This window comes from Protobothrops mucrosquamatus, unplaced genomic scaffold, assembly GCF_001527695.2.
Source record: "Protobothrops mucrosquamatus isolate PMUCROS unplaced genomic scaffold, P.Mucros_1.0 scaffold1398, whole genome shotgun sequence".
Classification (NCBI taxonomy): domain Eukaryota; kingdom Metazoa; phylum Chordata; class Lepidosauria; order Squamata; family Viperidae; genus Protobothrops; species Protobothrops mucrosquamatus.
Window position 1 is genome coordinate 8,609 of NW_015387583.1, and position 25,100 is coordinate 33,708.

General features: G+C 36.5%; 1 protein-coding gene across 1 annotated transcript in view; it reads left to right on the top strand.

The window, feature by feature from the left end:
- Window positions 1–25,100, top strand: part of NCKAP1 (NCK associated protein 1) — a gene marked incomplete in the record, with an annotated part of 39,445 nt that overhangs the window by 8,584 nt on the left and 5,761 nt on the right. The window contains 12 exon segments of the mRNA XM_015821745.1: window positions 2,125–2,257; window positions 5,029–5,110; window positions 6,075–6,133; window positions 8,973–9,118; window positions 10,815–10,947; window positions 11,858–11,977; window positions 12,960–13,099; window positions 15,242–15,373; window positions 17,332–17,550; window positions 19,260–19,390; window positions 20,078–20,175; window positions 21,946–22,039. Of these exon segments, the coding sequence (XP_015677231.1) occupies window positions 2,125–2,257; window positions 5,029–5,110; window positions 6,075–6,133; window positions 8,973–9,118; window positions 10,815–10,947; window positions 11,858–11,977; window positions 12,960–13,099; window positions 15,242–15,373; window positions 17,332–17,550; window positions 19,260–19,390; window positions 20,078–20,175; window positions 21,946–22,039 (1,487 nt within the window).

Below are 25,100 nucleotides of genomic sequence, written 5' to 3' on the forward strand. Positions count from 1 at the left end.
TGTAAATATGAAATTATATCAAAACATGGTTGTGCGTGTTGATTGAAAGTTGTATATCAAGGTTTATAACGCAGGATTTATATGGTATGATTTGAATATGTGCCATACCAGTATTACATAGGGAACTGCACTATTGCACTGTATGAAAACTAGATTACAATACAAATGTTTCATTAATTTAAAGTATTGACTACTAGCAATTTTTAGAAAGCTGAAAAATAAAAACAAGAGAGAAGATGCAAATTGAAAACAACATTGTATTAATTAAATGAAACTGGATGGGGCCTTTCATTAGTTTCCCCAAAAGCATTAATTTGTCTATAAAAAGAGAACAGACAAGAAAGTAATGGGGGCCCTAACAGAAAAGGTCATATTAATAAAGATATTTAATAGTTTTGTTATTATTTTCTCTGCTATCACCACATAGATAACTAAGGTGGAATCTGAAACATGTTCCCCTCAGCAGATCTTTACTGTATTATTGCAATGATGGTGAGAAGGCTGCTGACAGGACTTTGAGAATAATGTATTAATAATTTCAATTAATTTAATTTTATGTATTAGAAATAATAAAGATGAGATATAAATAAATCATATAAATATAAATACGATGCATACTGTACTAATGCACACCGTGTGAGTCAGTGCAAAGAATGTTCCAATATCCCTCAGCTGAAAAGATCTCAAAAATGTTCTGAATATCCTAAAGAGATTTAAAGTATTTATGTCAATTAATTCACATACATGGATTGTTGTGTTGTAAGCCAATCTTTAAAACTACATTAGATCTCAAATGTGATGGGTCAGCCACAAACAAAAGTTTCACTGAACACGTTATACATAAAAGTTAATAAAGTGTGTGCGCGCACGCATGTACTCATTTTGTAGTATAACTTCCATCATCACAGATTGTTTTCCTTTTGCAACGCATACTGTATTTATTCACGAATAAGCCCGTCCATGGATAAGCCAACCTTTGAATTTTTTATCAACATTCTGTGGAAATTGTGCCACTCTTTGTCCCTTAGACTAGGCTGATGGGACCTTATGGACCTTATCCACTGATAGCATGACATTTTCCAGTAGAATTGCTTCTTTCAAAAGGGGAAGACTCATTGTATGGGAATAGTCCCTGCAGTGCTCTTGGATGTATGCCATTGTTTTTAATCGAATGCCAATAGTTCAGTAAATGTCTCATTTATCATAGAGGTTTTGTTTCAGACATCCATCTCTGTTGGCCTGTTAAAAGCAGGAACATTTTAACCCTTCCCCTCTGTCTCTTCTCTATAGCAGAAGCGTGCAACCTTTTAGTTGTCAAGAGCAACATTTTAAGAGACTGCACTCTTCCAAATGGGTGGAACCACAGCACAAATTTGTTTGTGGATGGGACCCTTTACTTTTTGAGGTTTATTATACAGTTTTCATGTGTTTTACATCTGAAACTGGCAGGAAATCAATCCCAGACAGGAGGTTTCCAAAGGCCACAGGAAAAGGGTCTACATCTCAAGAGACCATAGCATCACTGCACCGGGAGGGAGAGGAACCGAGGGAATGTAGAAGGAAGGGTAAGTCGATCTTCTGTTCCAACGATCTACTAAGTAGGGAAGGTAAACAGGGGAGAGGGGAAGAAAGTTTACATGAAAAATTATACAAAGGAGAATTAATACATCCGAATTGACCCTGTTTGTATTTTACAAACGACAGTCCACGTTTTTTAGTTCTGGATTCATAAGATTGCAGCATAGTTGAATTAGTGAAATGTATATTCAAGAACCTAGTCAACTAACAGTCAACACTAAATTGGTGCTGAGGGTCCATGGAATTCAAGGGGGAGCTGGAGTTAGATCTCTTGTGCCAACACAAGGGTTCTAAATTGATGGTGCATTTAACTCCGCCCTCCCAGCTCTGCCTGCCCTTCTACATTTGCATGAAGAGAGACTTTCATGTAATCTTTCCATGAGATACCCTGTTTAATTCTCTTCCCTTTACAATTATGTCTCAGTGAAAACAATTATAAGCTAAAAGCAAAAAAAATCGAGCTGTTGGTCTTTTCTCACTCACTACAGATTTTACAAGGTGTTTTTTCCCCACTTGTCAGCCACCTGCTTTGTTCTGTTCCTTCAGGCACATAGCAGAACTGATTTTCTACATGGAAGAGCTTAGAGCACACGTACGAAAATATGGCCCAGTGATGCAAAGATATTATGTTCAGTATCTATCAGGTTTTGATGCAGTTGTTTTAAACGAACTTGTACAGGTGAGTGGTGAAGATTTTGCCATGAAATCTGATAAAATTTACAAGAGCTGGATTAAATACTGTTGTGCTTATTTTTTTGAAATTCCTGTTTGAAGTCAGCATAAAAGTCTATGTTTCTTATTAGTCACCATAAAAAGATACACTAGTGACAAAAACATTTTTAAGGTCTCCATATTTTGTCTGGAAGGACAAAATTGTTTTATTTACAGTAAGTCACTTTTTCCAGTGTCCACTAGATGGGGCTCAACACTTGTCCTTGGTCAAAGATTCATTAGGCTGTTCAGAAGGGAAAATAAGTTACCAGTGTGTGCTTATATTTTAAACCATGAATGCATATAATAAAGGTGAAGTTTCTTGTCATAAGGAAAAGGCCTGTGAGGACATCACGGCAGAAGTGAAAACATTAAAGTAAACAACTAGTGCCTCTCCCCCCTCTTTTATTAGTGTAGCTTAGTAAGCTTTGAATATTTATTTATTTTTATTTGATTTATGTACTTAGCTGGGTTGTCGAGATGGGTAACAGAAACTGAACAACAAACTGTAGACAAAAAGTTAAAAATGTGTGTTGAAAATGGCCACTCGCATTAATTAAGAAAAACCTGGGAAAAAGAATGGGTCGTGACTGCGCATCTAAACAGGAAGTACGTTTCATGGAACTGTGAAGAAGCCTCCATCCCTTTTAGAGTATTATATGCGTGAACCTTGGTCATCAGTAGCGTTTTTAGAATGTCTTTTCTTCATGTCTAATGTTTGGATAGCTTCCCCCCCAAAAAAAAGAGATGGTCCTGCAGATAATTAGGTTGTAATTATACAATATACATATAAATAGTTATTTATAAAAATAAGTCATTTATTTAGGACTCAGAAGGAAGTTCTCTTCCATAACTTAAACTTCCGTGCATTTCAGCTCTATATAGCCTGGTTAAGACAAGTTGTCTAAAACATTTGATAGTAACTAAAACATTTGATAGTAACTGTCCCTGGATGTCAGCATTTGACTTGTAAAAGTTCTCAAATATCTTTAATTAAAATCACTAGTTTTCCTGCTTTCATCAATAACCTCTTAGATTTATCTAGATACGGGGGTAGAGAGTGTTAAATAAATAGTTCAATTTTTTTGTTGTACTTTGTAATTAAATTATTTTAGCCTGATAGCCATGAAACAATATTAAGAACAGATTTCAGATTAAATACTATGGGTTGGTTTTATTTTTTTAATACTGTCTATAAAATGATATACTCTTCTTATTATTACTCACCCTAACTCTTTTATACATGGATTGCATGCCTCAGACTTTATATACTGTCAACACCACTTAGAATTTATCTATATATATATCTGGCAAGGGATGCAAGTAATGGGGAAGGAAAACTTCCTAACTGTGTGTGTGTGTGTGTGTGTGTGTGTGTGTGTATTGGCACTTTAGATTCAGTGCTTGGATTTTGTGGGAATGTGAACAACAACCTTCGCTACATCAATTTAAAGCAGAAAGCAACTAAACAATCCCAGGAAAAGAAGTCATTGCTTTAAAGAATTGCAGGCACTCTTTATCAATACAATACAATAAATACAATACAATACAATACAATACAGCTGGAAGGGACCTTGGTGGTCTTCTAGTCCAGCCCCCTGCTCAAGCAGGAGAATTTATACCATCTCAGACAAGTGACTAATCAATCTCTTCTTAAAAACCTCTAGTGATGGAGGGCCCAGGATGTCTGGAGGCAAGCTGTTCCATTGGTTAATTGTCCTCATTGTTAGGAACTTTCTCCTTAATTCCAGGTTACTTCTCTCTTTGATCAGTTTCCAACCATTGTTTCTTGTCCTGCTCTGGTGCTTTGGAGAATAATGTGACCCCCTCTTCTTTGTGGCAGCCCCTCAAATACTGGAAAACTGCTATCATGTTACCCCTATTCTTTTTTTTTTTTTTTGAGACTAGCCAAACCCAAGTCCTGCAGCCGTTCTTCATATGTTTTAAATTCCAGTCCTTTGATCATCTTAGTTGCTCTTCTCTGAACTTTTTCCAAGGTCTCAACATCCTTTTTGTAGTATGGTGACCAAAATTGGTTGCAGTATTCCAGGTGTGGTCTCGCTAGGGTTTTATAAAGCAGTACTAATACTTTGCGTGATCTTGATTCTGTGCCTCTGTTTATACAACCCAGGTGTGTATTAGCTTTTTTAGCTGCTGCTGCACACTGCTAGCTCATAATCAAGTGATCATCCACTAGGACTCCAAGGTCCCTCTCATAGTTACTGTTTTTGAGCCAGGTCTCACCTAATCTGCACTTATATCTTTGATTTTTCCTGCCTAATTGTAAAATTTTGCTTTTCTCCACATTAAAACTCATTTTGTTGGATAGGGCCCATTGTTCAAGTTTGTCAAGATCTTTTTGGATCCTGAGCTTGTCTTCTGGGGTGTTGGCTATTCCTGCCAGTTTAGTATCATCTGCAAATTTGATGAGTTCCCCTTCTATTCCCTCATCTAAGTCATTGATGAAGATTTTGAAGAGTACTGGGCCTAAGACAGAACCTTGTGGTACCCCACTGCTTACTTCTCTCCATGTGGATGTAGTACCATTGAGGACTATTTGTTGAGTGCTGTTTGTCAGCCAGCTACAAATCCATCTGGTGGTGATGTGATATAGTTTGTAAGTGAGTGTGTTTGTGTGTACATATAAAGAATTCCCTTTTGTGATTATTTGCAGTTAGTGATTGACTACAGAATTAGCAAATGCTGTAACTTGTTCCCTTTATACATTTTAATATTTAGAATCTTTCGGTGTGCCCTGAAGATGAATCCATCATTATGTCCTCTTTTGTAAACACTATGACTTCCTTGAGTGTGAAACAAGGTAAGTGTGTTTATGTGTTAGTGAGTGAGAGAAAGAGAGAGAATGAGATTAAAGGGTTTAAAAGGAGTATGGTTTCAGTGAGTTCCATAATCTTCATTCCTCATTAAAAGCTACTCCCTTACACCAGGGAGTGACGGAAGAATAGAAATCTTGTGAGATATCCACATCTCGCAAGATCTTAATATTTACAAACAACATTGTGAGGTTTGAACCTTTAGTATATCTTACTTATTTATTTATTTATTCAGGGGCATCTATAACAGTGAAAGTGTTCTTGCTTGAAAGTGTGCTGGTTCCTGCTTTTTATCATTCTGAATAACGTACATACAAATATATAGAGAGGTATATGTTTAATGCAGCTGTTTTAACCAAGTAATAAGTGTCTTTGAACAATTTTGAACAATAAGTGTCATTTCTTTTTTTCCTGCGTGTGTTTTTGAAAGCAACTGCCCACTGTCAGAACTGAGCTGTCAGTCTTTCCTTTTCAAATATAAACCCATCTTGTTCTAGATAACTCTACTCTTGAAAGCTAATGTGGCATTAACTTTGCCTTTTGCTTGATCTCTTCGGTTTACTATAGACTGTAATGTCCAGTGCAGGTACAGTTGGCACAGATGTTAAATTCTGAAGATTCCTTGCAAAGTATTTCCAGAAACTAAGAACTCTCTATGGAAAACTACAAATATAACCTAGGTCTCCTTGAACATTTTGACTAGCAGTGTTTCACAGGACAATTATCTGATAACAATAATCAGATGTTGAAACTTAGATTTCCTCAATTCAAATTTCAGTTAGTTATATAAACTGAGTTTTATTTAGAGAGTGTAGAGAGCTTTGCATAGGTCTAAAAATAATCAGCACATTTCTGATATTAAATACAACATTTTACGAATTGAGGGATTATCTTCATTGTGCATTAATAGTGTGCTACAGAGTTGATTTTTCATTTCCTTCTCTGGTGCAGTTGAAGATGGAGAGGTATTTGACTTCAGAGGAATGAGGCTTGATTGGTTTAGATTACAGGTAAGAATTATCTTCTTATACTCTAAAGCAGAGGTCCCCAACCTTTTGGGCACCAGGGACCGGTTCTGTGGAGAAAGGTTTTTCCGCGGACCAGAAGGTGCATGGTTTTGTGTGCTGCCTGCATCTTGCAGATGGTGCTTTGCTTGTTTGTGTGGACTGGTTGCTGGCATGCCACGGCCTGGTGCCGGTCCATGGACTGGGGGTTGGGGACCCCTGCTCTAAAGCGTTTTGCTTTTTTTCTGCTCTAATAATTTTCAGTCAAGCCAATAATTTTAAGTGAATTTATTAAATAATAATAAATGAACTTAAATGATTAAAGCTGCCATCTTGCTCTGCTAGTAAAAAGTATGTTTGCTACATGTTCTCATGCATGGATGGTAAATGGAATAATTTGGATATGTGTTTGGTTAGTTGGAACAAAATAATATACAAATTAACATTTAACAGGCCTAGATCTAGAATTTTTCCAACTGATAATTCTTAAATAGAAATGTTTTTAGAAGTTGCCTACTATCTTGTTTCATATAATCATATTCATAATGTGAGGATAAAACGTACTATACCATTCATATAGTTAGAAAGCAAAATATAAAAACCTAAGATTGTCTACATGGGCTCTGCCTGGTGATAGGAAGGATAGTTTCTCAAAGATTCCATTGATTTTGAGTTGTTAATTTTTAAGTATATTCAAAAATCTGCAATTAAAAAAAGTATAATACAATACACAATGTTGATCTGATTCAACCAAAATTATACCTTGGTTTAGAGGTGAAATATGCCCAGATTTTAATAGTCATTTGTATACTTCGTTCCATGTCTTTTATGATGAAACAAATCAATGTGTCCATGACTAATTAATCATCTCCCATCTCATAAGCATAGGATATGTTTTATATTGCAATAACTCATGCCTTTAAAACAAAAAGCCCTTTGTTAATCTTAGACATGAATTGGTTTGCTGACAAGCAAGCAAATGTTATTTTTCTCTACCTACGTTGTAGTCTTCCTACATTTATTGCTGTTACTTGGCATTACATTGATTTGTGCTGGCATAACTTCCCTATATGATTTCATTGATTCTTATTGGACATGCTGGAAAGAGCTCATGGTAGTCCAATATATGGGCTTTAAGAGCAATGCTCAAATTAGATTGATTTTTTTTTAACTGTTTTGATGTCAGGAAGTAGGATGCTATTAAATCAAACATTGATTCTCTGGAGTGGATTTCAGTGAAGATACAAGCTATTCTGGCAAGGCATTGTAGAGACTGGTCAATTGGCAGAACTGCTGTCCAATTCCAGCTGAATAAGCCCAACCAAACAAAACACTAGAGTCATGATGAACTCCAATGTTAACTTTATTAAGCAATAAACAATCCGGCAAGTTCTGAAGTAAAGCTAGCTCTGAAGCAATGGCGGGAAGCAGATAATTAAAAGAGGAAAACTCTCCCTCCCATCTCTGACAGTACATATCACATTGTCCAATACATCTTCTAGTAAATGTTATGAGAAGAAACCCAAAACAACTCTTCAGCTCTCACGATGAGAAGACACACCTGTGGATTCAAACGGTTCCCCTCTTCCCCCTCCCGCACTCTTGGCAAGTTAGAAGCACGCAACGGTCCTAAAGACAGTAGTCTTCACAGCTTGACAACTGCTTCCAATTTTTGATTTCTTGTGCTAGCTGTATCTGGGCAGAACAAGCTTTTGTTTGGATCAGATAAGCCACATATGAACCATTCACTTATGTTCACGTAACATAGCAAGCTAGTGACACTTTTCTAATCATCTAGCTTCAGTCTTTGGAGTATTGAGTATGTTTTTCAACATTATATTTTCTAGAAGTTCTAAAACACATAGTCATCTTAATCTGGAGCGCAAGCCTTTTCATAAAGTAAACCTTATTCGTCATTTAAATGTGGCTTTTGTTTAAAGCAAGAGCACCGGGTAACACCAGATTATTTGAAGAAATGTAAAATAAGGTGTTACAAACAGAGATCTGTAATAACAGTTGAATAGCCAAATCAGTTTAGAAGATTATGTGGCCTGTTCATGAAGAATTTATTGTGCATACCCCAAGGGTATCCTTCTGGAAAGATCTTATTGTTAAACCCAAATCAGTTTTTCTTGGAAGTTGTTTTTTAAGATAATGTGTAAAGTCTAGTTTTCCTCAGTTGTTCAAAGAGCAAGAGTTGGAAGAACATGCTGGTCTTTTTATATAATGTTGGAATTTTTTTTTACAAATGCTACAGGAGAATATGCTTAAAATTTTAATTTCTGCATTTGGACTTAGGAGGTTTTTGGCTATAAACAAACTTAGAATTTTTTAACATACTGTTTCAAGTAACATTTACTTAATTGCTAACTGGCCCATTACTATTTTGATCTGATTTGGCTTTCATCCCACTCAGGTAGCTTTATAAAAAAATATTTAAGCAATAAATGCTCTTTTATAAGGAAAATAAGTAGCTTCCATAATTCTGGATTGAACTGTTAAATAAAAGTAACTGGAAAAATCGTCTTCGTAGATTCTCAAATGACTCTTAATCAGTTTTGCTTATTTGTAATTTCCTTTGTAAAAAGAGATAAAATTGTTTAGACACAAAAAGTTGTTAAGGAGCATTTTGAAATTTTCTAAATGGTGATTGATAAAAGTGACCTGTCCCAATTTTAGCAAAATATAATGAAAGCATATTTTGTTTTATTTTTCATTCAGTTTTATTACATAAATATTTCCATATAAAAGGTGACAGATAGGTCTTAGGGGATAGGTCAAAGGGATAGGTCTTATCCTGGGATCCGTCTTTTGTTTATTTTCCTTGTTTTTTTTATATTTACAGGCTTATACTAGTGTGTCCAAGGCTTCACTTAGTCTTGCCGACCACAGAGAACTTGGAAAGATGATGAACACAATCATTTTCCACACAAAAATGGTAGACTCTTTGGTTGAAATGTTGGTTGAAACATCAGATCTTTCTATATTTTGGTACGTCGTTTAATTTAATTCTGAACTCTTAATATTTGTAATGTTTTCTCACCCATCTCCAACTCTAAAGAGAAGGTATAAATTAAGAAATGCTGCAAAATGTCTGCTGTTAACACGATTAGATTGCAATTTATTGTTGTGTAGGACCCACTGAATTCCATGGAACAGTTTTGAATAGACATTATAGAAATGCACTATTAATACATATTATGAGCTATTTCAATTCAGAGATTAGAAGGGAACCATCTTAATCTGGATTTTAGTCATTTGATACCTACAGAAGAGCAGGAATATAGCTACTGATTTTATTAAATTGTATCAGTTTAATTTAATTGATTAAATTAGCCTTTCTGCCATGCTATTGCTTATGTACCTGTTGACAATAGCATACCTGATCTTGTGTGGAGGCCATAAGACGAGGCTAGCGATGGGTATAGAGTTGGGTCATTGCTGCCAGCATGCCATGCATTTATTTGGCAGTTGGTGGTGCTGTGCAACAACAACAGAGGGAAAAAATTATGCCATCCAATCAGTTTGACTCCTGGAAACTGCCCTTTGCAGTTTTCTTGGCAGCATTTTTTAAAACTGGATTTGTTATAGGGCTGAGTGAGAATGACAGGTCTAAGGTCTCCCAGCTGACTTTGGCCTAAACCAGGAATAGAATTGAAGTGTCCCAATTTCTAGACTAGTGCCTTAACCACTATGCCAAACAGGCAATGGGACACAGGTATACCCTTTTTCATTATTTTGCTTTTATGTTTTATCAAAATCCACTCAAGCATTTCTTCTGAGCAGTTGTTTCTGGGTTGAATTTTTAAAAGATTGTTCTGCTCTTTTTTTCTTTCAAGAGGGCAAGATTGACTTATTTCAGAAACTTTTGAAGTGGAGATTGATTCAATTGTAATTTATTATTGCTCTAAATTTATTTTATTAGAATAATTTGTGATGTTGTGAAGCTCTCGTTTGTTACATCGTGTTTCAGTCTTTAGATGGTTTCAGGCATTGTATAAATAGAATATACCATGTTTCCCCAAAAATAAGACCCAGTCTTATTTATTTATTTGTTTATTTATTGCCTCCAAAAGAGGCATCAGGTCTTATTTTTTTTGGGGGGGGGAGGTCTTTTCCACTAATCTCGCGGCATCGGCGCTGACAGCCCTGCCTAGCCGGCCCACTTCTTTCGGGCCAGAAGGAACAGCTTCATTCTGCAGCTGAGAATGGAACTCCGGGCTGCATTTCACCATCAGAGGCCTTTCCGGAAGGCCTGTGCAACCAAGAACCGAGCTAGGGAATGAATCCATAGCTCGGTTCTCGGCTGCAGAGGCCTTCCGGAAAGGCTTCTGATGGCAAAATGCAGGCCTGAACTCCATTCTCAGCTGCAGAATGAAGCTGCTCCTTCGGCTGCAGAAGAAGTGAGCCAGCGAGGCAAGTGTCGATCCATGGGAGGGCCGGCTGCAATGGTAAGCTCCACCCCCACCCAAAAAATAGGGCTTATTTTTGGGGTAGGGCGTATATAAAATAAGCTAGGCTTATTTTCAGGGTAGGGCTTACTTTTGGGGAAACATGGTAGGATACGATTTCTGGTATGTTAAATGTATGCACTTAAGGTGCATGTTTTATACTGTTTATTGCTATAAAACATTTTTTCCCAAGTAAAATGAAAATGAATATGCTGTTTTCCAATGATTCTGAACAGTTTTTACAGTCGTGCTTTTGAGAAGATGTTTCAGCAGTGCTTGGAATTGCCCTCCCAGTCCAGATACTCAATTGCATTTCCGCTGCTTTGCACTCACTTTATGAGCTGTACCCATGAACTGTGCCCAGAAGAGGTAATACGGTGACTTAAAATAACCCTTGCATAAGTAAAAAGAGAAGCTGGAGGATGATACTGTTTATATATATATATAAGGCAAGACTAGATTAGAGTGCCTGCTTCATCAACCACAATGAATCTGCTTTTGTCTGTTATATTAGAAATTCCTCCATTCTTGAGAAATAAAAAACAGAGAGGGCTGGCTATGAACTCATACACACATATAGATAAATACATTAAAGTTTAAATCAGTGTTCAAATGTGCTGACTAGTTTATTAAAATATTTACACCTTCCATCTTCATAAATGACCCTTTAGACAGAGGAAACGTAAAATACATGAGACATAAGCCGATAACTGATATAAATACAGGTTCAGGTAGAAAAAAATGATTCCTATCGGATCAGCCTGTCTTAGTCTGCTTGTGGCAATGTTGAAGAAAAGGGGCAAAGTTTATTTAGAGGTAATATGTCAGAGTAAGGAGTGCATTTTTGTCTCATCCTCAACTCAGCAAAATCTCAGAGGAGACAGATAGTTCTTAGTAGGGGCTTGAGCTGGTTAGTTTCATTCCTTCTAAGTTAAGGATTTTAAAAAATATGTGGTATAAAATTATTCATATTGGTTCACATATATCGGGGGTGGAAAGAGCTTATAGTAAGAATGCATGTCATCTCTTTAATGCTAATAATTTTGAAGGGAGGTCTAGCCTTGTGTACTCAAGGTATTTGTTTATTCATTAGATTTATATCCTGTTGCTCAGTGTGTATAAACTGAATTCTTTAATATAGTGACTAAACTATAAAGAATAACACTATTTGCCCTGGTGTTCATTCAGATAAATTTTAAAAGTTATTTTCAATGAGTATTAATGATCTCCTAATTTTAAAAGAGTAGAAATAAATTGAGAATTGGATTTATCTTGATAGAGACACCACATTGGTGATCGCAGTCTCTCCTTGTGTAACATGTTTTTGGATGAAATGGCTAAACAAGCCCGGAATCTTATCACAGATATTTGTACAGAGCAATGTACCCTAAGTGACCAGGTAGGAGTTAAATCTCGTTATTTTGTGCTGTAACTAAATGAAACTCGGTACTGTGCAATAATTATACATTCTTTGTTTATCCCTGCCTGTAACCCTTTGTATTCCATAGTTTACCTTGTCCCCACTCACATTGAAAAGCCCTTTGGGCATAAACCTGTTTTTGGTTTTTTTTCATTCTATGTGAAATGTCATCTACATAAAATGAAAAATATGTAAAGTCATAAAAAACTTGAATATTTCTTTAGATCATCTATCTCCAATTAACTGTCCATCCTACAAGACCTGAAAGGGTTGGCATGCTTCAGGTCCCATTAATTAAACAGAACTACTTCCTGGGGTCTAAGGTGTACATATTCTCTGTCAAAGCACCTACCCTATGGAACAATAGACATCCTCAATGCTAAATTGACCCTACCCCTGCCAAGCTTTAAGAAGATCCTGAAGCCTTGGTTCTGATGTGGTTCTGATGATAAGGCGGGTGGAATAATAAAGGGTGTGGGCCTAGTCCCCAGTGTAGTGTGTTTTACTATATCACATTTGAGTTGTCATGTTCCATATTGTATCCTTTTAACCCTTGTTAGCTGCTCAAAGTCACTCAGCTATGATGGGGGAGACATAGAATTGGATGGATAGATGGGCAGACAATTCTAGAAATTTAGATATTGTTATATAATATATTTTCTTTAAATTCCTAATAAAGCCCTTTCCATAATAATCCAGTTTTTATTTCAACCAGAGACCAGCATAGCCTTTCATAAATTGGAATAATTAGAAATTAGAATAAAATCTTTTTTCAGTTTTAAATGTTGTCACTACTAAATTGCAAGTATGTAAGATCCTGGAAATGGACAGTATTACTCAAGTATTTCCAAAGGCAAAATGGTACTGAAGGTACAAAGTTATAATAATCCAAATGAAATTAGGGTTGGTTTTTTTGTAAATTGTAACTTGTTTTGAATTTTTCTCTCTCCTTTTTTTAAAGTTACTGCCAAAACATTGTGCCAAAACCATTAGCCAAGCAGTGAACAAAAAGTCAAAGAAACAGACGGGTAAGAAAGGAGAACCAGAAAGAGAAAAACCAGGAGTAGAAAGCATGAGAAAAAATAGGCTGGTAGTGACCAAGTGAGTAATTCTGAGATGGTTTATATTTAAGGAGACATTTGTCTTAACTTTTCTTTTGTCTTTTATATACATACATAGACATCATGCTGTTCCCTTTCAGGATAAGTAGTGCTGTGCAAAAGGCAAAAAAGGAGGAAGGAATAGAAAAAAGAAACTATTTAAAAACACAAGATAAGAGAAAGAAAAGGAAATGTAGCTAAATATAGTTTGCAATCTATAGCTTGCATTCACTATACCTCTGCATAGCTTTCTATCCTTGAAACCATCCTTGTTTCTACTACATCACACATGATTTCATTCCCTATTCACTTCTTCCTTTTTGAGAATATAATCAATTCCATCAACCACACCTTTCTTAGAGTAAAAGTAAGATCTCCTGAATCAGGCACTGTCCTTTTATATATGACCAAACTATCACAGCATCCTTTTTCTTTGCACTGATCATGTACATTTATATTCAGCCTGTATTCATTTATCACTCATCATGGTGTTTAATTACTTAATTTGATAGTTTAATTTTCAGGCCCATGCTAGTTTAAATTACTCCATATATCTAACCTGCCGTTCTCTGCCTCATTCAGGTTTTCAGCCAAAGGACTTCATTATGTTTTGCAAAAGCGTGTGCACATTCATGATGCCAACCAACATAATCTAGAACATCATCATAAGCACCTTCATAAATATATTTTTAAAAAACCAGGAAACATTTCACATCTTTGTCTTTCTCCCTGTTTTGTGTTGAATCGTTTGCTAAGCATTCCCTTCTCTTGCATGTTCTTCTGTCATATATTAGTCTTACTACATTAATTAGCCAATTTTCAATTGCATGTTTGCAGAAAATTCAGTTCTATTCACTTTATTAAATACTTTCTCTGAATCAACAAGCTAAACGTTTCTCGTATTTTACTGCTGCAGAGCAACAATTGATCTGCTTGCTCCCTACCCAGCTAAACTTAGCAGTGTGTTCCAAATTTAGTTTGTCACCTCTTGAACCTTATCAATGAGAATCCTGCTTAAAAACCTTCCTTGGCCCACAGCAGCGGTCTCCAACCTTTCCGGCTCAGCAAACCGGCACCGGCAGGGAAGAGGGGATGGTTTTGCGTGCATGCCTGTGTGTTGCTTTCACAAATGCAGCTTCACACAGTGCGTGCACGCACCCACTACTCCCACTGCCCGGTTCACAATGGGTTGTGGCTCGGCACTGGGCTGCGGACAGGGGGTTGGAGACTCCTGGCATACAGTACAGATCAAACCCTCCTGTAGTTTTTGCATTCACCTTTGTTGGTTTTTCCTTTTGTTTAAGGAAATAGTAATAGCCTTCTTCAATCTGTGTAGATATCAGTGTGCTTCATGTCCTCATATCCTGATGAGACGCAAGCAACAATGTCTTGGTCTGCCATGTCTTCTATTTCAGTATTAAATTTTACCATGGATGTAGTAGAGACTTCTACTTTCATCAGACCATGGCTGAGAAAGGGCAAGATCAGTCCATGTGGTTGCTCTCCCTCCACCTCTTTTGAGAAGAACAATCATGTGTTCTTCTCAGCTCCAGTGATATTGGAGCCATGCAAGGCTAATTGGAACGCAAAACATTTCCCAAGGATACTCAATTTGCTTATTCATGTATGGTGGAAGGCTACGCTTATCAATTCTGGGTCTGCGCGACAAACTCCTATTCCTGTATTTTAACCTTCTGCTCCTTTCCATTCAACGCAAGATAGAACAAAAGAATGGCATCTCTTTTATCTTTGTGCTATTGTTCTTAATATAATATTTTTTCCTTTCATTCAATTATGTCCACTTGTTTGAGACTGCCTGGATAAGACCCTGCAATTTTCTTGGCAAGCTTTTTCAGAAGTACTCTGCTATTGCCTCCTTCAGTGACTGGTCCAAAATCAATCTGCTGGTTTGGTTTTGTGCTTAAGGCAAAACTGGAGCTCAAAAGTTTCCCCCTGTTTCTAGTCTGAGGCCTTCATCACAACACCAAACTGGCTCTGAAATATTATATAATTGTATTCAAATAGCATACGTGCCCTCCCTCATCCTTATATCTTTTTTTTTTTTTTAGATTGGGCAGATGGTTTTTATGTAGATTTATCTACTTATGTGACTTGTTTGTTCTTTGTTTTTCACCTACTCAAGCCTGGACAAATTGCACACCGCACTTTCTGAACTCTGCTTCTCTATCAATTACGTTCCAAACATGATCGTATGGGAACACACCTTTACCCCAAGGGAGTATTTAACATCTCACTTGGAAATTCGTTTTACCAAGTAAGTTCAGTGAACAGTTTTAAATCTTTGTCTTTGGCTATCGTGAATAACCAAAACCAAAGATTCTTTGGAATCTTCTGTGTGTTTGTTCCATTAGGCAGTGGCCAACTTTATTGCTGCTTATTTTCAGTCTTGCAATGATACTGTGTATTGTCACTTTATAGGAAGTATCGTATTGCCAAGGTTATGATCATAGCAATCAGATATTCATGACAAATACCTTAAGTAAGGAGACTGGGAAATGTCTGTTCTTAATATCAAAACAATGAGAATCATTGAGTCATAGAAAGTTCCAAGTCAATTGACATTTTGCAATAGGCACCTCTGTTGTTTTTACAAACACAAGAGTCTGTTGCTTTTGTTTCATCCTACCAGTTCAGTTAGGTCAGGTGGATCAAGTAATATTTCAACATCTCTATATGGAAGCTTGATATATGTCATGGTGACACATAGTCAGTTCAGTTATAGCATTCTATGGAAGAACAGGAAGATGCCCTGGAGTAATGCCCTTGCATATGAATAATTCATTTTCCCTTGTTGTTATTCTATTGGCTAAGAAAAAAAGTAAACCAAAATATCATTTCACCAACACCAGAAAAGCAAACCAGAATTTAGTTTTGCAGAGTCCTGGCTTGTAATCGTATGCTAATTAGGGATTGAGTCTCACTAAAATTTAGTCAGCTGCTAAAGAAAACCAAACTTTACATCCTCTATAGAACTTCTAAATGCTTTGTTCAGCAGACTAAAGTTTACATTAAAGCACATTTCTTCTTTTGCAAATAAAGGAAACTGGCAAAGAGGCATATTTTCTGCCATTTCCTTTCAAATATGGGAGTTACTTTGATAGACTTCCTCTACATCTCAGGCAATGGTCAAGATGCATCAGGAAATAACACTCAACAAGTTTTAATGACCACAGATATGTGTTGCTTTTAAAGCTTCAGTCTCAATAATAGATTCAAAGTGCCGACCTCATTTTACAAAAAGTTCCAGATCATGTACATGCAAAATCCATGAACAGAATTTATTAGGTGGCAGTTTATAGTACTATTGCTTGACCCAGCTGTGGCCTGCTTTAATAAGAAAAGTAATAAGCTCCTGTACTCCAAAACAAAACAAAACCCAAGGAAAAATTAAAGGACAACTATTTTATTTTAATCATGGGTATTTCAACTTTTTAACCGTTCATTGGATTGCAGCTATTAGATGGTGATTGTTTTGGATTTTCCCTCCGTATGTTATTCTGTAGTAGGACAAGTGAGGCTTGTTCTTTAATCCACTTTCTAACACTTGGTTAAAATGTGCTTATGAGCTGCAGAGGCCTCATAACGTCCTGTTAAATATTTTAATGCCAATCATGGGCTAAGCCAGGGGTAGGCAACCTTGGCTCTTTTATGACTCGTGGACTTCAATTCCCAGAATTCCTGAGCCAGCTATGCTATGCTGGCTCAGGAATTCTGGGAGTTGAAGTCCACGAGTCATAAAAGAGCCAAGGTTGCCTACCCCTGGGCTAAGCAGTCAGCATCTCTAGAAACCCACTAGGGGTCCTTGGTGCTTTCTGAGCTTAGTTGTTTTCCTGCAGCATTTCATTACCCAAACTAGGTAACATCATCAAAGTTAATAAGAAGTGGGGCTTGCTCTCAGTTTATATTTATACGTTTATAAATAGAGCCAATCCCACTCCTCACTAGCACTGATAATGTTACCATTTTGGGTAATGAAATGTCTGCAAGAAAACAATCAAGCTCAGAGAACACCAAAGACCCCTCATTTCAACCCTGAGCTGAATATTCTCCTTTATTGGTACTCGAAACCCAGGCAAACATCAGATTGTTCAGATAACGTAACTGTGTTATATTAGTTTAAAGCCAGATTTTGTTTTTTGAAAACTTCTCATTTAGATTTAGTACCTGCATGATAACTTCTGTGTTAATAACTTCTTTTATTTTTTTGCAAAGGTCAATTGTTGGGATGACAATGTATAACCAGGCAACACAAGAAATTGCAAAACCTTCAGAATTGTTAACGAGTGTCAGAGCTTATATGACAGTGCTCCAGTCAATAGAAAATTATGTACAGATTGACATCACAAGAGTGTTTAATAATGTCCTCCTTCAGCAAACCCAGCATTTAGATAGTCATGGGGAGCCAACCATCACCAGTCTATACACAAATTGGTAAGAATTTGAATGGCTGTATCAGTCTGCAGCTTTTCTCTCCTATTGTGTTTTGTAAGAGACAAACTTTCAGAGTTAAAAAAAAAAAAGATTGAGATGAGAATGAGTTCCCAAGTGAAAGAGAACAATGTGCCTTGCTTCAGTATGCAGTTGGAAACTATCTCAAAGACATTATATTTTAAACTTTCCACTTTAAAAACATTGCAATTAATATTTCTTTTAATAAGTATCAGTATACTATATGAATTAACATTACCATTGAATAAAAACTATATTTTTAAAAAGAATATATTTAAAAGAATCTGTATAGGGAGAAAAAAATGGAAAAGCAAAGGCATACACCAGTGATGGCAAACCTTTTAGAGACCGAGTGCCCAAATTGCAACCCAAAACCCACTTATGCATCCTCGGGTGCCGGATGGGTGTGGCCCATTGGCTGGATGTGGCCAATTGGGGGGTGTGGCCCATTGGGTGGGCGTGGCTGCGGTGGTAACGGCAGACTGGGTGGAACTAAAAAGTCCAATCAATCAATTCCAACTTTGCAAGATCTTTTTTTTTGCCTCGAGAAGTTGAAATTGACTGATTGATTGAACCTTTTTGTTTTGCACACGGCGGCAGAGGCCTAAAGTGAAAAAGTTTTATAAAACCCAGCTGAAGGCCTAGGACTGGGGCGATGGCGCGCATGCCCACAGAGAGGGCTCTGAGTGCCGCCTCTGGCACCCGTGCCATAGGTTCGCCACCACTGGCATACACCAAAACAAAACAAAAATCCCCTCAAAGACAGTGTATCAGGAGGCGGGAGCTTTTAAAATAACTGTAAAAACCTCACCTACCAGAATTATATCTAGCCCTAGATGAATATTTATAAAAAATGAAAACAAGAAAAGTTTCTTCAAAACTTCTTAAATTTCAACATTAAGATTTAATTTTGAAGAGTGAACTAAACACAGATAGTATCTGGTCTCATTTCTAATTTGGTTCAAAGCAAATTCAAAAACGGAGTTGCCAAATTTTATCAAGTCAATGTTTATGTCCCCAAGGACCCGAACATTCTTTCAGGAATACATAATAATCTTTTCTTTCCAAAAATATATCCTAAAGCTTCATAGATTAAAAGATTCTACATTTTTGAGATACAGTGTAATAAAACAATGTTTTTTAGCTCCAAGAGCATAGTTCATCATAGCAATAACTCCTAACCAATACAGAATGACAAGTGCACACTCACAACATCTCTTGTATAGAAAGGATGGAAGACAAACTTTTTAAAATATTTTTCTGAGGGATCCAGTAAATTCTAAGTTCTTCTACACAAGAAACATAGGTAATATTCCTTGAAGCCTGGCACCTAGGTTATTCCAATTATCTGATCCAAATCTATTGTATATTGTCCAAGGTTTTTAAAAAGGTAATAAATTGTCAGTTTAGCCTCAATAAAGGTCTTCTTCAATACACTCAAAGCTTCTGTTGCTTCAGAGGCTGTACCAGAGACATTAATTAGAGACTATGAATTTCACGAAGTGGAGTGTTTTAGTTTCCTATCAAGGAATTTGCTAATTGGTTTTAATTGAATATTACCAGCTCTGAAGACGGGCATTTAGTACATTAGGTTGTTTTATGTCAATTAGCAAGGACAAAAATTCATATAGGTCTTGTCAGAATTGATATGGTGTTAATTCTACTATGAAAGTAAATTTCATTTTGTTAAGGTATCTGGAAACTCTGCTACGGCAAGTCAGTAATGGCCATATAGCTTATTTCCCTGCGATGAAGGCATTTGTCAACTTGCCTACTGAAAATGAGCTGACATTTAATGCAGAAGAATATTCAGACATCTCAGGTAGGTTTTCTGTAAATGTTTGTTACATTGTTTGTAACTATTGGAGTTTTTCTCTCAAGTAATGCTTTTTAAGTACAAATACTACATCGGGAAATCAGATAGTTAAGCTGTATTGTTGAACCCAGAGAAAAATAAAGAGAATTTAGCTCACACAATGAGGCTTCACTAAGTCTTCACAAGTTGCTCCTTTCACACTTGTGATGGATCAAAGAGAGCTAAGGAGCGGAGATGGGCTAAGAAGCAGAAGTTGAGAATAAGTTTGTTTTTATAGTGAGGGAATTTCTATTTATTTATAGTCCACCTTTATTATTTTTACAAATAACTCAAGGCAATTAACTTGAGGATATACTTTCCTCCTCCACTTTTCCCCACAACAACACTGTGAGATGGGTTGGGCTGAGAAAGAGGGACTGGCCTAAAGTTACCCAGTTGACTTTCATCCCTAAGGAGAGACTAGAACTCAAGATCTCAGCTTCTAGCCTGCTGCCTTAACCACTAGACCAAACTGGCTAGTTTCTCAATTTATTTACCTGCTTCATTTTTACACTGCAGCAAATTGATTGCAAATTATTTTCTGTTTTGGGTGTTTGAGATAGAGTGCATGCCTTAAGATGCTAATAGAACAGAATAGCAATATATACTGTAGGCATTATATTAAAGCAAATGTATATGATTTTTATTCCTTAGAAATGAGAGCCTTATCAGAACTTCTTGGTCCATATGGTATGAAGTTCTTAAGTGAAAGTCTTATGTGGCATATTTCCTCACAGGTTGCTGAGCTCAAGGTAGTTTTTGAATAATCTTGCATGGTTACTGTTTTTATAATTTAACAGCCAAATTTGTGTTAAAAAGAGATATCTCTAAAATGATTTAAATTAGTATCACCTTTTGTCCTCATTCATCAGGATTTTTCCCTGCATTTCATCGGAATGGCAAACTCTCTTCACTTTAGGAGAAATTTTTGTAGTCTTAAAGCGCACAAACCTTTTGGTTTAACCATAAGCTATACTCAAACAACATATCTCTGTATATCATAAATGCCTGGGATTGGCTGGACAGCTCTTTACATCTGATTACATATAACTTTCAGTCTTGTGGCTGCCATATGCCCTATTTATCTGTTTAAACAATTTGTATAACCTATGTACCTCATGGTGGTGACTCTGGGCAGCACATCAAGTAATAAACTCAACACAACCTAATGCAACAAATAGAAACTTAAATTTATAATGATAACATGTAATGTGTGATCAGACCTAAAAATTGAATATTAATCCATAGAGACCAAACCACAAATCCACCAACAGAACTGGTTTAATCTCCTGGCTCAGTGCCTAGGAGAGCATCCTGGCCTTTATGAAAATCCAGAAAGGTCAGGGCCCTCCTGATCTCAGGTGACACTGTTCCACAGGGCAGGTACCATGACAGAGAAGGTATGACTCCGAAGCCCCAGAAAAATCCTATTTCTTTATGGACACAACTTGGTGCATGGCAGTGCTACTTGTTCTGATGGGTGAACACAAAAGACTGCAAGTATCCTGGACCCGTTTAGGGCTTTGTAGTGATTTACCAGCACATTGCATTATATCCAGAAACCCACTGCAACAATACAGTGTAAAGCAAGAGTGTCACAGGGGCATAACATAATGTGCCCCAAATTGTCTGCACCATTGCATTCTGGACCAGCTCTGGGTTACAAATGCCCGCTTGATGCTTTGAACCGTAACTTCTTGCCTTGGCTGCTTGATGGCAGTTGAAATCCAAAATGTGACTGGTTTAAAGTTTTCTATCCCTAATTTAAGGAAATCCGGTAATGATTCAGGAAACCTCATCCTTGAGATGTAGTTTCATGAAGAGTGGTATAGTATGTAGTCTTAGAGCTATAGCTTTAATTCTTTGAATGCAAACTACATATATTTATATGTAATTTATAAGATATTTATATCTTATAAATTAGTCTCAGAAATGTACTGTAAAAATCCTGCCAAAAAAGAAGAAGGCATATAGAAGGCAATATTTTGAAGCTCTAGCCAGACCAAACTCAGAAAATGTAAGTTATTTTTCCATGAGGAAAATCTGTAAAGGATGTTGATGTGGAGTAATGATGTACTGTATTGAATATTGTGTTCTGCCATAGTTACAGTATGCTTTTAAATTTCTATGCATATTATTCAGAGAATGATATTTATCATTTGCTTTATTTTGCTTTGCTCTCTATTCTGCTCTGCTCTACTCTACTTTCTTTTTAGACCATCTTAGTCCAGATTGAGGAATGCGATCCAGTTATTCCAAACCATCTTTGGCCAACTTTGTGAGATGATTAGAACAATAAATGCTTTATGAAGTAGACAGAGCTTTTATTATTACACTCAAAAGCTTTCTGTTTGCTGTGTATTCAGGCTAAAATAGCATAATGGCATAGTTCTTCTGGTCAGATAGTAGGAAGATCTGGATTTCATGAGCTGTTTCCTGCTTGCCTCACTTAAATGTTCTAAAGCATGCACTTATTACTATACTCAGATCTGTGCCTGACCTGAGATCTTGCTTCGTCTTAGAAACTTGTGGTTGAGAATGTTGAAGTACTAACACAAATGAGGACCAGTTTTGATAAACCAGATCAGATGGCAGCTCTCTTCAAAAGATTGTCATGTAAGTATTCTAATCAGTAAAAGACATAAATATTCATATTTGTTAATGGAGTAGGTAATAAAAGTTAATAATAATAATAATAATAATAATAATAATAATAATAATAATAATAATAATAATAATAATAATAATAATAATAATTAATAATAATAAAGTTGGAAGGGATCTTGGAGGTCATCTAGTCCAACCCCCTGCTCAGGCAGGAAACCCTATACCATTTCAGACAAATGGCTGTCCAGTTTCTTCTTAAAAACTTCCAGCATTGGAGCATTCACCGCTTCTAGAGGCAGGTTGTTCCGCTGGTTAATTGTTCTGTCAGGAAGTTTCTTCTGAGTTCTAGATTGCTTCTCTCCTTGATTAGTTGCCATCCATTGCTTCTTGTCCTGCCTTCAGGCGCTTTGGAGAATAGCTTGACTCCCTCTTCTTTGTGGCAGCTCCTGAGATACTGGAACACTGCTATCATGTCCCCCCCTTGTCCTTCTCTTCATTAAACTAGACATACCCAATTCCAGCAACCGTTCCTTATATGTCTCTTGGTGACAAAAAAATAAATAGCTGAAATAGATCAACACTGTCAAATAATGACTAAAATTAACAAGTTACACTCATTAGAAATAGCAGGACCTTCATTAACTAATTGCATAAATCTATGAACCGTCGTATATGGCTGATATAACAATCTATTTAATTCATTAGGTGAATGAAACTCACAAATAAAACACTATAAAGACAAATATTTTAAAAGCTTGTAAGAATTTTAAGAAGAGTTCTCGATATTAAAAGGATATCAAAGTGGATTCCAAATAGGCTTCTGGAAAAAGAACATTCATTTTTTCATTCTGTCCCTTTCATTCAGTCTTAGATCTGATTTGCATTTCAAATGACTTAAGTTAATCTTCCTAGTTTATTACCTTTCGTTCAGAATTCGGAGCTAGGGACTGGTGGGAACTAGGTTTGAGAAAGCTACAGTGTGAACTGAAGTAATTAGGCCATTGTCTGGCTAAATTACTGTATATGGGATTACTTTTAATTTTCTGCAACCCAGAGTTTTAAACAGAATATGGAGGCGACGCCACTGTTTGTACTCCACCCTTGATCATCTTAGCTAATTAAATCCAGCTGGAAATGTATTTATTGATTGATTCATTCATCAGTTTATATAGCCGCCAACTCAACCAAGTGACTCTGGGCAGCTTACAATTCTAAAATTATACAATAATTAAAAGAATTTAAAAAAAACAAACAATAAAAACATCCATAAAATACAGGCAGCAGCCGTGATGGTTAATAACTAATAGTAAAGCCAAGTAACAAGGCCCTTAACACATTCTGAGTTCCAGGCACATAAAGCTTTCTTAAAGCTTTACAAAAAGCCAACAGGATTGGGAGCAAATGGAAATGGTTATCTGGGGATCCTGCAGATTTTTCATCTTTCCAGAAAAAGTTCTTCTCTTGGTTCTGAAAGAGGAAGTGGCATGCCTCCTTCTCAAAATTCCTTGCCTAGATCTCTGGGTTTTGGACTACTATTGTCTAGTAGCAATTATTGTCTTGTTGGATGAGATGGTAGAGTGGAGGATGACCTTCCATTTCAATATGCTTAGGTGAAATATATTTTCTAGATTTTTATGCGATACAGATCTAGTTTCAGCTCTGAAACTGCTTTGGTGGATGATCCTTATTAGAGGAAAGTGTAGCCCCTGTTTGGTTTTCTAGATCCATTTATTATATTAATTTCCTAGAATTACTTGTTATGTAGACGTTGGTGTCACTCTGATAATGATGAAGCTGGACTGTTGAGTACGGTTTGTTGGGTCTAGCTATGAAGTACTGCAAGGATCCATATTGTCTTCCATGTTCTATAACATCCACATGAAAGAATGGATGAATCATGTGAATATTTTGAAGCCAGGGATAATGAGTATGCAGGTGATATGCAACTCAGTCTTCAAGAGCCTAACCAATGTGTAGAGACAGTATTAATTCATGAGCAGTGTTAAGCAGGAACTACTGACAAGACAGACAACCTTCTGTAAGCAGGTATGGTGAACAAACAGAGAGGTATTTATGGAAATATCATTGTCCCCCAAGAGTCAAAGTGCTTGCATTGGCTATCAGTTTTCTAGCTGTCATCCTTCCCTTATGGGGATATTCTAACAACAGCCATTTATGAATGAATAACCTTGCCTTGCATTTTTTCTCTAGACAACCTTTGAAAACAGTTTGGACGTTTCACCTATGAGAAATGGTGCTCCTCAGTTACTGAAAAACATGCAAAGACAGAGTTATATTTCACATATTTGCTCCTATTCCTTAATCACTTTCTTAACCTGCTTAAGGTAGTAATGTTAAGTAAGGCCCAATTGACCTCGAGCATAAATTGATGTTGGATCCATCCAGTGTCTGAACATTTCAGAGGAAATCCTGTTCATGGGCAGTTTATAAGCAACCTTTGAAAACTGTGTCTTGAGTGAGGTTCATCTTGATTGTATTCCTGTCTGTATGGGATTGTATCTTGGTTGTTCCTCTGTCTTTTACTAGTTCAGTTCCACTGACAGTTTAAGGCAAGGGTCTTCCTCCAGAAATTCTGGCTGTGGCAGGAGATTTTGGACAGGGGGAGTACGTCCGCGAGATTTAAAAATGCAAATATGTTCCTCCTGGTTCATGGTCCACCTCCTATAGAACTTAACAAGGATTTAAAAAATGCTACTTATGACCATAGTGAAAAATTTGCCATTCTGTTTCACAGTCTTTACATTTTTATTTCAGCTGTTGATAGTGTTTTGAAGAGGATGACTATTATTGGTGTTATTTTATCATTCCGATCACTTGCACAAGAAGCGCTTAGGGATGTAAGTACTGACCTGTGCATTGTAACTGTCCTGTAAAACACATTCACTTACCTACATGTAAATTGAGTGAAATATATTACAAAAGTAAATGTAGTCAAGTGCTAATAACTGTAAATGAGGTAAATAAGGTCTCAGTAGTCTTAAAATAGCTGCCATGAATAAATTGACGGTGCCATGGGATAAATGTATGCAGAAATCATAAAATGCTGTCA